This window comes from Telopea speciosissima, chromosome 4, assembly GCF_018873765.1.
Source record: "Telopea speciosissima isolate NSW1024214 ecotype Mountain lineage chromosome 4, Tspe_v1, whole genome shotgun sequence".
NCBI lineage: Eukaryota > Viridiplantae > Streptophyta > Magnoliopsida > Proteales > Proteaceae > Telopea > Telopea speciosissima.
The window spans coordinates 56,206,954-56,220,769 of NC_057919.1; the positions used below are offsets into that span (position 1 = coordinate 56,206,954).

The 13,816-nt window shown below is 41.3% G+C and overlaps 1 protein-coding gene across 1 annotated transcript in view; it reads right to left on the reverse strand.

The window, feature by feature from the left end:
• The window catches only part of LOC122658766 (DNA topoisomerase 3-beta), a 94,728-nt gene that overhangs the window by 21,758 nt on the left and 59,154 nt on the right, over positions 1-13,816 (reverse strand). Inside the window, exons 9-11 of the mRNA XM_043853872.1 lie at positions 3,473-3,641; positions 3,154-3,282; positions 2,856-3,068 (exon numbers count right to left, since the gene is read on the reverse strand). Coding sequence (XP_043709807.1) covers positions 2,856-3,068; positions 3,154-3,282; positions 3,473-3,641 — 511 coding nt within the window. The remainder of the gene's footprint in view (positions 1-2,855; positions 3,069-3,153; positions 3,283-3,472; positions 3,642-13,816) is intronic.

Sequence of the window (13,816 nt, forward strand, 5' to 3'; positions counted from 1 at the left end):
TCCTCACTTCTCCTATGGTCTTTTTAGGCCTGCCCCTAGCTCTTTTAGCTCCTTCAATCGGGATAATATCACTCCTCCTTACTGGGGTATCCCTAGGCCTCCGTTGAATATGACCAAACCACCTTAAGCGACTCTCTCGGAGCTTGTCACTGATCAGGGCAACTCCCACATCCACTCTAATACGTTCGTTCCATACTTTATCCTTCCTTATTTTACCACACATCCATCTTAACATCCTCATCTCTGCTACACAAAGCTTATCAATATGACACTTCTTAACTACCAAACATTCTGCCCCATACATCATAGCCGGTCGTACCACAGTTCTATAGAACTTTCCTTTAAGCTTTAAAGGAATACGTCGGTCACACAGCACTCCAGACGCACCTCTCCACTTCATCCATCCCACTTTAATTCTTTGGGAAACATCATCCTCTATTCAACCTTCTTTACTTATGATTGATCCCGAATATCTAAAATAGGCACTTTGTGGTATCTCTCTATCCTCAATTCGAACCATATCAGTATCCATTACAGTGTGACTAAAATTACACATCATATACTCCGTCTTTGTTCTACTAATCTCAAAGCCTCTTGTTTCCAATGTTGACCTCCAAAGCTCTAACTTAGTGTTAATCCCTTCTTTTGTCTCATCCACCAAAACGATATCATCAGCGAAGAGCATACACCACGGGATCTCATCTTGAATGTTCTTCGTTAAATCGTCCATGATGAGTGCAAAAATATAAGGACTTAAGGCTGATCCCTGATGTAACCCAATCGTAATTGGGAATTCCGTTCCCTGACCTCCCACAGATCTCACACTAGTCACCACGCCCTCATACATATCTTTAATAACATCCACATATTTGCTAGAAACTCCTCTTCTCACTAGGACACACTGGATCAAATCTCCAAGAACTCGGTCATAAGCTTTTTCCAAGTCAATAAAGAACATATGGAGATCCTTCTTGCTTTCTCTATATCTTTCCATGAGCCTCCTTAATAAGTAGATAGCTTCTGTTGTGGATCTATCTCCCATAAAGCCGAACTGGTTAACCGAGATAACTCACCACCAAGGGTGAAAAAGGGGAGGCGGTAACAGAAAAGGGCAGAAGGGCTGAAGGTGGTAGTGTAGCGGAAAAGAAGAGGCGGAAAGTGGTGGCAGGCGGTGGCTAGGGAACAATCGTGAGAAAGAGGAGAGGAGAAAATAGAAAAAAATCCAACTCCAGGATTCCCGCTCTGATGCCATAATGAATTTCATGAATAATGGCTTATGAACAATGTGCCGACAGCCTCTTTATTTATAATCAGAGATCATTACAATAAAGGAAATAAAATCCTAGTCAAATCACATGTGCAACATGTGCATAATGAACCCGGACACTTTATTTTATCCAGGTCCGGGTCACGGGTAATCCGTGAACATTCAACAGATTCCTATGGTTTGTAGGTGGTGATGCTGACCTAGGCTTGGTGGTGATACCAAGGCATATCCCCTCTACGCTTCCTCCATCTCCTTTCTTTCTCTTTCATATAGCAGCTTTTCTCTTTCCTACCGTGGTCATCTTAGGTAATATTCTTCGTTCCTGTGTTCTCTTTGTTATTCTGCTAACCACTGTTTCTGCACGTTTTATTTTTGTTTTCCCTTCTACAATTTCTGGTTTACCCTATTATATCAGTAACTTGGTCTTATTATTTCTCTTAATCTAATCATTGGATAGGCTTCAGTTTTGATATAGTCTTCCCTTCCCCCTTCACTACATTCAACCACAACTTGGTAGCAATCTGATTAGTGGATTGTGAGATGGGCTAATTGTTATGTACTAATTCTATCTTTTATTAGTTTCTATTTTCTGTTGGCGCTTTTTCCTCTAATCCAACCATAGTTGTCATGGCGTCTAGGTGACCCAAGGCATTGGAGGGGGCCTGGACGCAAAGCGACACCAACAAGACATCCAAGGCCACCAAGATGCCTGGGCACATAGATAACACCTTGACAACTATGAATCCAACCGTTGGTTGGCCTTGATATTTTAAGCACCTAACCTACCCATGAGGACCTCCATTAAGTCCAAGTTTCAGCCCCATCGGTTGTAAAAATTGAGAGATCTATTCTGTCCTAGTTTCTGCCATATATTATAGTATTGTTCAACTGTGATTTTGGTTTTTTCTAGTAAGTTTCTTGGTGTTGTCTTTTCAGCTTAGCAAACCTCATTATTGCCCTTTCATAGATATAAGCAAAAAGGGTTGCAACCATGGCAGGGGTTGGCAGCTCTCAATTATCGGTGGAGATATCTTCCATCTTTTTAGATGGGACAGAATGCTTAGCACTTTAGAAATATCTCCTTCCTCAAAAAGATATGCTCCACCATGTTGTCTGCTTGATGAGCAAGCCAAAGCTGGAGTGGGTAGATCTCAATTGTATGCAGGGCCTAATTTTAGGATTTGAAGATCTATAACAGTTGTGTTGTGATAGCTTGTGGCCTTTGTTCGTTATTCTTGTACTAGATATCTTTTCCTCTCTACTTCTATTTGGCAATAAAATTTTGTTATTCCACTCTTTTTTTATTTGGCAATAAAAGTTTGTTACTCTGCTCTTCTTTTATTTGGCAATAAAATTTTGTTATTTATCAATAGGTGGGGTGGGGGGATGGAAAGAAAGCTAGGATAATTTATACAGATGGATTTCAATCTTCCGTTACTTCTTCTCTTTTCTGTTTTCCACCATCATACTCATTCAGCTACCATTATAAGTTTAACTATTACACAAACATTACTCTCTGAGATGTACAAATAGACTCAAACCTTCTATCCAACTCTATATCAAAAGAACTAAAATATTGTATCATCACCTGCTTAACAAAATAAGAGTACTTCCGTGTAAATTGCTGCAATACATGCTGCACAACATGAAAATGATCTGCTTGACCCTTAGCTATAAGGGTAATCTGGTGCTCAATGAAGCTGCGAATGTCTGGCAGACAAAGATCTGGATCAATACATTGATATCCTCTTATCAAGGTGATTCCCAGGGCTGTTGGTACCAACCTCCTTCCAGCATGCACCTTCAATTCAAAACAAAACTTCAAATTTTGGAATGGAGGTTGTGGGAGAGTGAGTGAGTGAGTGAGTGTGTGTGTGATCACAAACCTGCACAAAATTGCGCTCGCATATATTGTTAATATGTACAGAAATGGATGCATCTGTGCCAATACCATTCTTTTCCATAAGTGAAATCAGCTCACTTTCACTGAGGTATTCTGGAGGGGAGGTACTTCCCTAATATTTGAGGAATCATTAGTTAGAAGAAAACAATAGTAATTCCTTGAAATCTTCATATTTTGTATAATAAAAACAAGAAGCTAGGCCTAATCCTGCATACTCAAACCAGAGAAGTTTAATTAATAACTAGAAACTTCAATGAAAAATGCTGAAAATGAAAGATGAGTCTGAAGTTCCAAAGCAGTACCTCATATAGCTCAAGTTTTGCAATTTTTATCTTTTCCCCTTTTGTGAACTGAGGAAGCTTCTTCTCATTTACGGCCAGCCATGGCATAATAGATGTAAAGCCTTTGACCGTAGCCTGATGCCCTATGCAGTGGAATAATTCTCCACCAGCAGCAAATTCCACCTTTGTCCTGAATTAACCATGAAATAAAGCATATTATGGGAAAGAGAAAAAAGCTTCCTGTTTTAACATCATTCATCCAAAGGAGTTTTAAGTTTTGGCCTTGAAGAAATGTAGTGGTGTCTCAATACCCAAATTATCAAGTGTAGAACATACCCTACTAATACTAAACCCTATATACTGTTAAGACAATAATTATGAGTAACAGTGTCATTGGCGATCAAGAACAGACTCCTGACAATGAACTTTTTAATTCGAGTGGATCCATATGACATTCAAGTTTTACATGCTATTGCAACTCCCACAAGCTTGTGTTATTTCTGTGTTCTTTTTTATTCTGTGTTAAGCTTCACTTTTCATTATTAAAGTTGTTAGAATAATGTACACCAGAATACCGTGGGGGTATTCTGGTCCTTTTGGGGTTATTTTTATGTTATTAAGTGTTATTAGCTTATGTCGGCTATGTGGGTTTTAGTCCCACATCGCCTAGCTTCTATTATTTGTAACTTCCCCTCTATTATAAATAGAAGAGCCTTTTTCTCATTAATACAAGCAATTCTATTATTTTTCTTCCCTCTCTCTAGCCCACGGTTCAACCAACATGGTATCAGAGCTGGTCTGATCTAGGTTAGAGAGAAAAACCCTATTTTCTCCCTTCTTTTCCTCCAATCGATCTCACCTCCTCTTCTCCCTTTTCTCGTTTTTTCCTGCTCCTGTTCTTCTCCCTTTCAGCCCAAAAACAGGGGCAGCACTAATGAGGTAGACATAATATCGATGATTTAGTGTTGCCCCCCTTTCTCTTCTATCGTTTTTCATTAAAATCCTGCTGGACCCTAATCTACGATTTGGAGTTTCCCTTTTGTCTTTGGAGAACAGATTCCTATCACCTAAAGAAGACTGATCCTCCACTTTTGGAGCACCATATGCAGCTTTTTCTAGCACCTTCCTACCCTATTCCATTGACCTCCTTTTCTTTTTTCTATTTCTCCATCTTTCATTAACCTTTCCAGCCCCTACCCTAATCGATCTCAACTTGTCAGGGTTTTTCAAAACCCTGACTCCAATCAATTTTAGGGTTTCCCTATTCAGATGCAGCAAATTTTTTGGGGGTGATTCCCTACTACTACAAGCCATACTCGACCTAAGTTTGGACCCTTTCTGATGGCTGGATTTGTTTCTTCAGCAAAAATTCCTTAACCTGCTAATTTGGTTACCTGCCAAAAACCCTGACTTTTAGGTTTTAGTTTTTGCTAATTTTTGGAGGGCTGATTACTCCCACTTCAAGGACCAATCGACCTCAATATTGCACCTATCCAAGTTTTTTGAAGACCCCTACCCCAATCGATCTCTTCTTTTCAAGGTTTTCCAAAACCCTGATAAAAATCGATTTGGGCTAGGGATGTTTGCTGCTGGAATGTTTTGTTGGTGTTTCTACCATCACGAAGGACATTCTACTTCAAGTATTTATGGCTTGAAGAAGGTCTACTGCCCAAGAAAGCTGCTGCCCTCTTTATCTGCGATTTTTAGGTATTTCTCCCATGTAAAGATCAAGTCTCAATTACAAAGGAGATTGGTCATTCGAACTGGAGATCCATTCCAGCAGTTTTTGGTCAGCAAGTATTACAATAAGCAAGCACCTTTGACATGTCAGCCTCACCTTTGTTGAAGACCCCTTCCCTACAATCGATATTCACTTTCAGGGTTTTTTACAAAACCCTGGCTATAATCGATCTAAGGGGTAGGGCAGTCCACAATTGCCAATTTTTGAGGAGAGTTTTATCAACATCAGAGGAGTATACAGCCCATCAAGCCAATCAGCATCTTACATCAGGTTTTTTAGTAAAAAAAATTCCAGTTCATTTTGTTGGCTTGGTTTCTTCAATTATCAAGCTGTTTTTCTTGTTCCTATATGGCTGGCTACTTCAACTACCTATGGATTTGTCTGGTTATTATGAGCTTCACTACCTACCTAGCTGGTGTTATTGATTGGCTTCTGTAAGCATGGCTGGTTGATGTGTTACTGCTGCCTTCATGTGGAATACTGCTGCCCTATAATTGTGACTGTGTTTCCTCTTATTGGAGATCGAATTTCTCTCGTTATTCAAGACTCGAATCTACTACCCTGGAGATCAGCCTATTTGGGATTACCACAGTGTGTTCCACGATTTTTTGGTTGCACCTACGAACTTATTCAGTTATGTGAAGCTTTTCTGGTTAATATCCGGCATACTTTGGAGCTTGCATACTAGCGTTGTTACAGATTCAGATCTGATCCAGTTTTGTTGAGGCTAGTTCCATTCATTACTGTCCAGATATCTTCTTAGTATTGTCTAGCATGTGGGCATTTCTACCATGGAATCTTTTGCACAATTGCTCCTCCCTGTTTGAAGATTAAACAAGCCTTGACAATTGGAGCATTTCCTTACTTCGAATCAGATTTGTATTTTTTTCAGATCTGAATATTGGGGTTAGGAGTTTCTCCGCTGCAAGGGTTTCCATTCAAAGTGTTTGTTTGATTGATGGAAGATGGTTGGGGCTTTCTATGTTACCCAAGTTAATCCTACTCCATTATCCCACTACTGTTTTTCTTTCACCACCTCCCAAAACATACCTTTGGCATTACCCATAACACCCTTGGAAGTTAATGGTATTCTCTTCCTTATCATTTCTTCTTTTTTCCATTACACTTGGCAGCCACTGAACCATTCTGGAATGTTATGTTTTGCCCTATCTCTAACCTAATCTCTTTTATGTCCACGTGCACTACACGTGAGGGGGGGATTATATACAGTATACCTGCAGCCATTGCAGAGAACAGAACATGCAGGGACACTTGGTGCAAAACATAGAAGGTCAGAGGTTTCACCATTGCCAATAAGTATCTACCTTCTTATTGGGTTACGTTTGCCGTAAGAGGGAGGCTGGTGTTAAAAGTTTTGAAGATGTTTGGTTATTGCCTATCCATATGAGGTCCTACAGTTTGGTTGTTTCCGCTGCTTGATCTTTTTCTTCGCTCGACTCATCCGCTTCTCGCCCCTAGTTACTTACCTTCAAGATTATCAATCGGAGATTCATCCTGGACAATTGTTGAAGATTGGTAACAATTGATCAAGTCTGCCCAAGTTTGAAGGTCTATTTGGGAGCTGCATTCCTTTTGGAGCTGGATTCTGCTACAACCTATTTTTCCCATTTTTCATTCAAGTTGGGCATTAGTACCATGTATGCGCCAACTTGAGGGGGAGTGTTAGCATTGTTATGGAGAGAGTTTTTCTTTAGTAGAGTTTTTTTTCTTTAGCCCGCGCTGGATCTTCCTTTCATATTTGTATAATCCAGCGTGAGGGGGAGTGTTAGAATAATGTACACCAGAATACCGTGGGGGTATTCTGGTCCTTTTGGGGCTATTTTTATATTATTAAGTGTTATTAGCTTATGTCGGCTATGTGGGTTTTAGTCACACATCGCCTAGCTTCTATTATTTGTAACTTCCCCTCTATTTATAATAGAGGGGCCTTTCTCTCATTAATACAAGCAATTCTATTCTTTTTCTTCCCTCTCTCTAACCCACGGTTCAACCAACAAAAGTTTTATTTGTCAACTGAACCTAACAAACTTCAGTCCAAATAGTCAAACACTTGGTACAACAGACATTATATGTAAATGTTGTAATATGGGTTCAGGGGTAATATCGTCCTTGTACCTATAGTGTCTTGGTTCATTATGCACATGTTAAATGTGCTAGTTGAGAGTTAAGCAAGTCTTCCATATTTGTAATATCCTAAGATTATAAATAAAGGCATGGCCACTGTCTCATTGACAAGCCAGTATTCACGCAATTCAACATGGCATTAGAACCAAAAATATTCCGGGAATATGGGAATTAATTTTTCCTTTTTTTCTTTCTTTCTTTCTCGGTTCAAGATTCTACCGTAAGGAAGAGCACCGCCAGCCCCTCCACCACCTAGCACCACCTCCACCAGCCTCCGCCAAGGCCTCCACCACCTTCTGCCTCCTCCACCAGGTCCCGCCAGACCCTCCACCACTTACCGCCACCTCCGCCAGGCCCCACAGCCCTCTTCTACCTTTTCCGCCACCTCCCACCAGCCCCGCAGGCCTCTCACCTCCTTTTTCTCTCGCGAGAGAGGCTTCTACCTTGCTGCCATTTTTCTAAACCCCCTTGGTGGTGAGTTAACTCCCACCAAGGGTTTTTTACCTTTCCTCCATATGTTCTATTTTTTTGGGGGGGTTTATTTCTGAGTATTTTTTCTACCAGCCACCATGCTTGACCCTTCCGAGATCTCTTCTGCTTCCTCTGATTTTGATGGTTCATCGCAACGCGACTTTATTCCGCTTTCGCTTAATCCTATCAAGTTGAATGGCAACAATTATCTTTTATGATCTCGCTTGCTTGTTTGGGATTGGCTCCTGTGGTCTTTCTAGATACATCACGGGAACTCAAGTTAGGCTTGTTGAGACTGGTACTGCACAAAATCGATGGACAAATTTCAACTTCCTGGTTATGTCCTATTTGGTTAATTCCATGGATCAAGACCTTGCCAGGCGCTATCTCCTTCTTGATTTGGCTGCAAAAATTTGGAAGACCACCAAGGACACTTATTCTCAGGTTGGGAATGCCGCCCAATGTTACGAACTGCGACAGAAGATTCATTCCACCAAACAGTTGGAATTGTCCCTTTCTTAGTATTACAATATCATGTGTACCATGTGGCAGCAGTTAGATTTTCTGGGCACCTTCACTGCAACCACTGATGTTGATGCCACGGCCTACCGCAAGTGGGAGGATGGTTTAAGAGTCTTTGATTTCTTGGCCGACCTGAATATTGAATTTGATCATATACGGGCCAACATTTTGAATCGGGATTGATGCAGATTCATCATTGAAATAGGCTTATTTCTTTAGAAATAAGTCTAGGGTTGGGATATATATATGTTGGGCCTTTGATCCCAAGGGTTTTTTATGTAATAGGCCACTCTTATGGGCCTAAAGTTGGGGTACATGAGTTGCATACGGGATTAGCCCTATACTTAGTTTATTTTCATGTTTTTAATGTTTTAAATTGAACCGGTCTAAAGCTGGTTTGAACCAGTGGTTCAATTTAAGTGATTTTATTAGTTTTTCTTTTAGTTGTTTAGTTGGGCTGGATTAGGACTGTATTTTGAGTCTATTTCAGTTTCCTAATCAGTTTAAGTTAGCTAATAGGCTAAGGATTGGGTTAGGCCTTTCCTTTTTAGTGTCTAAGTCTATTTTTTAGTCTTCTATATAAGTTTGTAAGGGAGGCCAGCATGGAACACACGAATTTGATTAATGAAAAAATTTTTGCTTGCTGCCATAGCTGTTGCTCTGCTCTGTTGAGTGAATCTTGTGAGTAATATCAAGGTGAAGGGCGGGTGGATTCCAGTGACTCCTTGCATCTGTTCATGATCGGGAGGTTCTTCTTCAAGTTTCTTCAAGTTGCTGCTACTGCAGATCTTCAAGTCCAGTAAGTTTATTTAAATTCCTGCAATTCCCTTCTTCCTCTAATCCTCCAACCTAGCCCTAACCTATCCCATCGATTCCCCCTAACCCTAACTTCACTTAAACACTGTTTAGCCTATTCCCTCCATCAATCATCATTAAACTTCATCCACAGCCTTCATACTTTACTCGACAACAACCCTAATTTCGATTCTCCATTGCAGCCTTATAATCCCTTTAACCCTAATTAAGCCCTATAGCCCTAACTTCAACTTAGACCTAACCACCCATCAAAATCTTATCTTTTTATTTCCATCTTACTCCCCATACTGCCATTAACACTCGACCAGCTCACTTTCCCCAAATTCCATCTCTAAACCCTAGATTCTAAAAAGTAAAAACACCCAATTTTTACAAGGCCTCTAACCCGAAACCCTAGATTTCCAACTTCATCCAAACCAAACCAAAATTACATTAATAGACTCCTAAAAACCTGCACATCATTAGCAAATAAAACCCTAGCTCAAAATCCTAACCCTAACCCTAATTCTGCCCTAGTTTATCTATTCTGTCCCATTCGGCCAGCATAGTTAAAAACTCTGATTTACCTGGCTCCTAGGAGGTCTCCTACCTATCTAGGACTATATTAGGGATCCCCTCCCAACTCTTGAACAGGCCTATGCGATTCTTTCGGCTGAGGACAGCCGGTGTACAGCCATGGTTCATCCTGTTACTCAGGAACTATCGGCCCTTATTTCTGGTTCCCAGTCTTCCCGTGGAAATTCTTCCCATTCTGCTAGACTGACCGAACATCTAGTGATCGCCCTCCCATTAAATGTGATCACTGTGGGAAGGAATGGCATACCAAAGACCGCTGTTGGAAGCTTCATGGTCGCCCTGCTGAAACTCGCGGGAGAGGGAAGGGTGGTTCCAATCGGCCCAGTAAAACCCGTGCTCATCAGGCAGCTACTGAAGAACAGCCTGACCAATCAATTTCCCAACTTCAAGCTGATTTGCAAAATCTACGGGATACAGTGAATCGCTTGGACACATCTTCTTCGATATCTGTCTCTCCTTCCATGGCTGCCTTGGCTCTGTCTCTGCCTACCCATCCCATTACACCCTCTTCCACAAGTATTTCATTTGGTGGGAACTATACCTCGGTCATGCCCGATTCCTGGGTAATTGACTCAGGGGCAACCAACCATATGAAAGGTTCCTCATCCTTTTTTTCCAAATATTTTCCTTTATCTGGTCATAATAAGGTTCGTGTTGTTGATGGGTCTCTTTCTCCTATCTCAGGAAAGGGATCTGTGCAGTGCACTTACTCTCTTAGTCTTTCCTCTGTATTGCATGTCCCCAATTTACTACTAATTTGCTTTCCATTGGTAGCCTAACCAAGGATTTAAACTGCAAAGTAACTTTCTTCCCCAAACATTGTTTGCTTCAAGACTCGGCAATGAATAGTACGATTGCATGTGATAACGTGGTTGGTGGTCTGTACGTCCTTGATAGTTCATGGGCAGCTTTGACATCTCAGCCTGTGTGTTCTGATTTTGATTCTGCACTTTTTGAATTGAATAACTGGCATCGGCGTTTGGGTCATCCATCGATTGGTGTTTTATCTGGTTTATTTCCTAGTTTAGTGAAAAGATGTAATAAACATAATTTTTCTTGTGATGCTTGCACTTTGGCAAAGCAAACTCAAAGTAGTTTTCCTATTTCTGATAATCGAAGCTTAAGTCCTTTTGGTTTGAGACATTCTGATGTGTAGGGCCCTGCCCGATGAGTTTCTACCTCTGGGTTTTGATGGTTTGTCAATTTTATTGACTGTTTTAGCTGGACAACTTGGGTGTACTTGATGCATAGCAAAAGTGATGTCTTCATGTGTTTTACTCTTTTCCATAAAATGGTCCAAACATAGTTCGATGCCAAAGTGAAGATTCTCCGTTCAGATAATGGGAAAAAATATATGGATGGTGTCTTTCGCTCATACTTGGACAGCCATGGAATCATACATCAGACTTCATGTATTGACACTCCGGCTCAAAATGGAGTGGCTGAACGCATGGTTCAAAATCTCGCGATATTTCGAAATATCGCTTAATTTTGTATATCTCGAGCTTACCGAGATGCGAAATCAGGTCGAAATGAAAAATACCATATTTCGTCGATATCTCGTGAGATATCGTGAGATATCGACGATATCTCGATATCTCACGAGATATCGACGAAATATGGTAGTTTGGCTTAAAGTGTCACGTGAAGGGGGGCTTTAATACAATATTTCGTAGATTTCGCTCCATATTTCGACCGAGAGCTGCATTTGCTAAGGAATTTCAGTCTTTTGCCTATTCTTCCACTCTTCCAAGCTCTCATCCAACACTCTAGCCATTGTTCAAGCACATTGGTGGCAATGTTGCTGATGATGAAGACTGGTCTAAGTCCTCAAATGATGATGATGGTGATGATGGTGATGCTGGTGGTGGTAATGCTGGTGGTGGTGATGTTGGTGGTGGTGATGTTGGTGAAGAATTTGACGGCATACGAGAGCGTTATGTGGTAGGCCAGGAGGCCCAGGATACGGCACCTGTAGAGCCACTCCGATTCACTGGAGAGACACAGTTTGATCATGCCACACAAGATACGGACCACAGAGCACGTGCCCCCGCACCCCCACCCTCGAGAGGCCCCCTACATACATACAACAGGATGCGTAGGGGTCGACAAACACAGTTGCAACCTGATCACATGGACATTGATAACCTATCTAGCTCTATTGGTGGTTTGAGTATGGGTGATAGGGAGGGAGGACCGACTGGACATTGGCGTGCCCCATCTTTTGATGCACATACCACTCCATTGGCATCGGATTATGGTGCATCACAACCTTACGGTGGATATGGATATGGATCATCATCATATGGGCAGTTTAGTGGGGTAGGGGACTATAACTACCAATCCCAGTCCCAGGGACATACTGGATCATCTTTTGTAGATAACATCTTTGCATACCCTAGCGGACCTAGCTACCAACCTCACCAGCCATACATGCAGCTAATGCCATCGCCTCTTGCGCCGGCGCCAACATCATATCATAGTGGATCATCTTCTTCACGGACTGGATCGATTGGTAACCCTAGTTTATATCCTAGGATAGGTTACCTACAGTATGTTGATGATTCCATTTACGTGACACTTGTGGATGACTACACTCGTTTCTTCTCCGATTCTATACCGTGGTCCACATATGTCCTTCAAACAGAGAGCAATGGACGTCGACTCCAGCGAGGCATGAGTGGGATTGATCCAGGGAGGCACAACAACTACTATTAGCAGTTTAGCACTTGTAATTTGTAACTTAAGTTGTGATTTCATTGATCTATGAACTTGTGAGTTGTGACTTGCGAGTTGCAAGTCTTGTGACTTACTAACTTTGACACTTAGTGTATTGCCTTTAAGGCTTTAAGCGAGTTATTGAATATTATGGAGTTTATGAGAATCATGGTACTCATCAATGTGTATTGGCTTTAACTTGATATGTGATGAAGTTAAATACTATTATTAAATATTAACTGCCTAATCTATGTGTATTTAACTATTTATACATTAGGGTCGGCGACCGTATGTCAATCAAGGGTACAAGCCCAAAACACCAATTTGAATTCACATTTTTACAATTTTATGGTTTAAATGTGTTTATTAAGCTTAAATAAGGCTGTCCATGAAGTTTCAGGCCTAGATATGGCCAAATACCCCCCGAGATGGACCCCCGAAATATTGCAGAAAAAATGCAATATTTCGATCATATTTCGCGATATTTCGGATATTTCGGATATCTCGGTAGGCCCGAGATACCGATATATCGCGAGATATAGTACTATGGCTGAACGCAAGAACCGACATCTTTTGGAGGTTGCACATTCTCTTATGTTTACTATGGCTGTTCCGGTTCGTTTTTGGGGTGATGCTATTCTTACAGCTTCTTATCTTATCAATCGGCTTCCTTCCAGAGTTTTAGATGGCCGCTGCCCTTTGGATACTTTGTTTGGGAAATCCACTTTTGTGGTTCCTCCCAAGGTCTTTGGCTATGTCGCATTTGCCAGAAATCACCATGCACGGCAAGTTTGACCCTAAAGGACTACGGTGTGTTTTTCTTGGTTACTCTGCTACCCAGAAGGGGTATAAGTGCTATCATCCTCCTACCTGGAAGGTGTTTGTCACTATGGATGTGGTGTTCCGCGAATCTAAAGCTTACTTTAACCAACCGGCACCTCTACAGGGGGCATTTATGTGGTGAAGAGGTCCCGTTGATCACTCCTCTAGATATTGAGGTTCCTACAATAGAGGATGTCTATGTTGAATTAGAAGATGGAGTTACAAGTCAGGAACAAGAACTGCAGATTGAGCAACAACCGATCCAGGGGGAGAACAATATATAGACCTACTCTCAGGGAACTACTGCTTTTCCTTTGCATGGCCCTCGGTACAAAGAGACCACCACCACTGCTCCTACTCAATCGGCATCTGTTCCTGCCAGTCCTGCTCGTAGTCATATTTCTGGTAAGCTTCCTCCTGATCCTAGTCTTGATTTACCTATTGTTTTTTGAAAACCAAAGAGGAGTTATACACAACATCCTATTTCCAACTTTGTATCATACAACTCTCTCACCCCTGCTTTTCGTGCCTTCGTATCTTCTTTATCCTCTGTT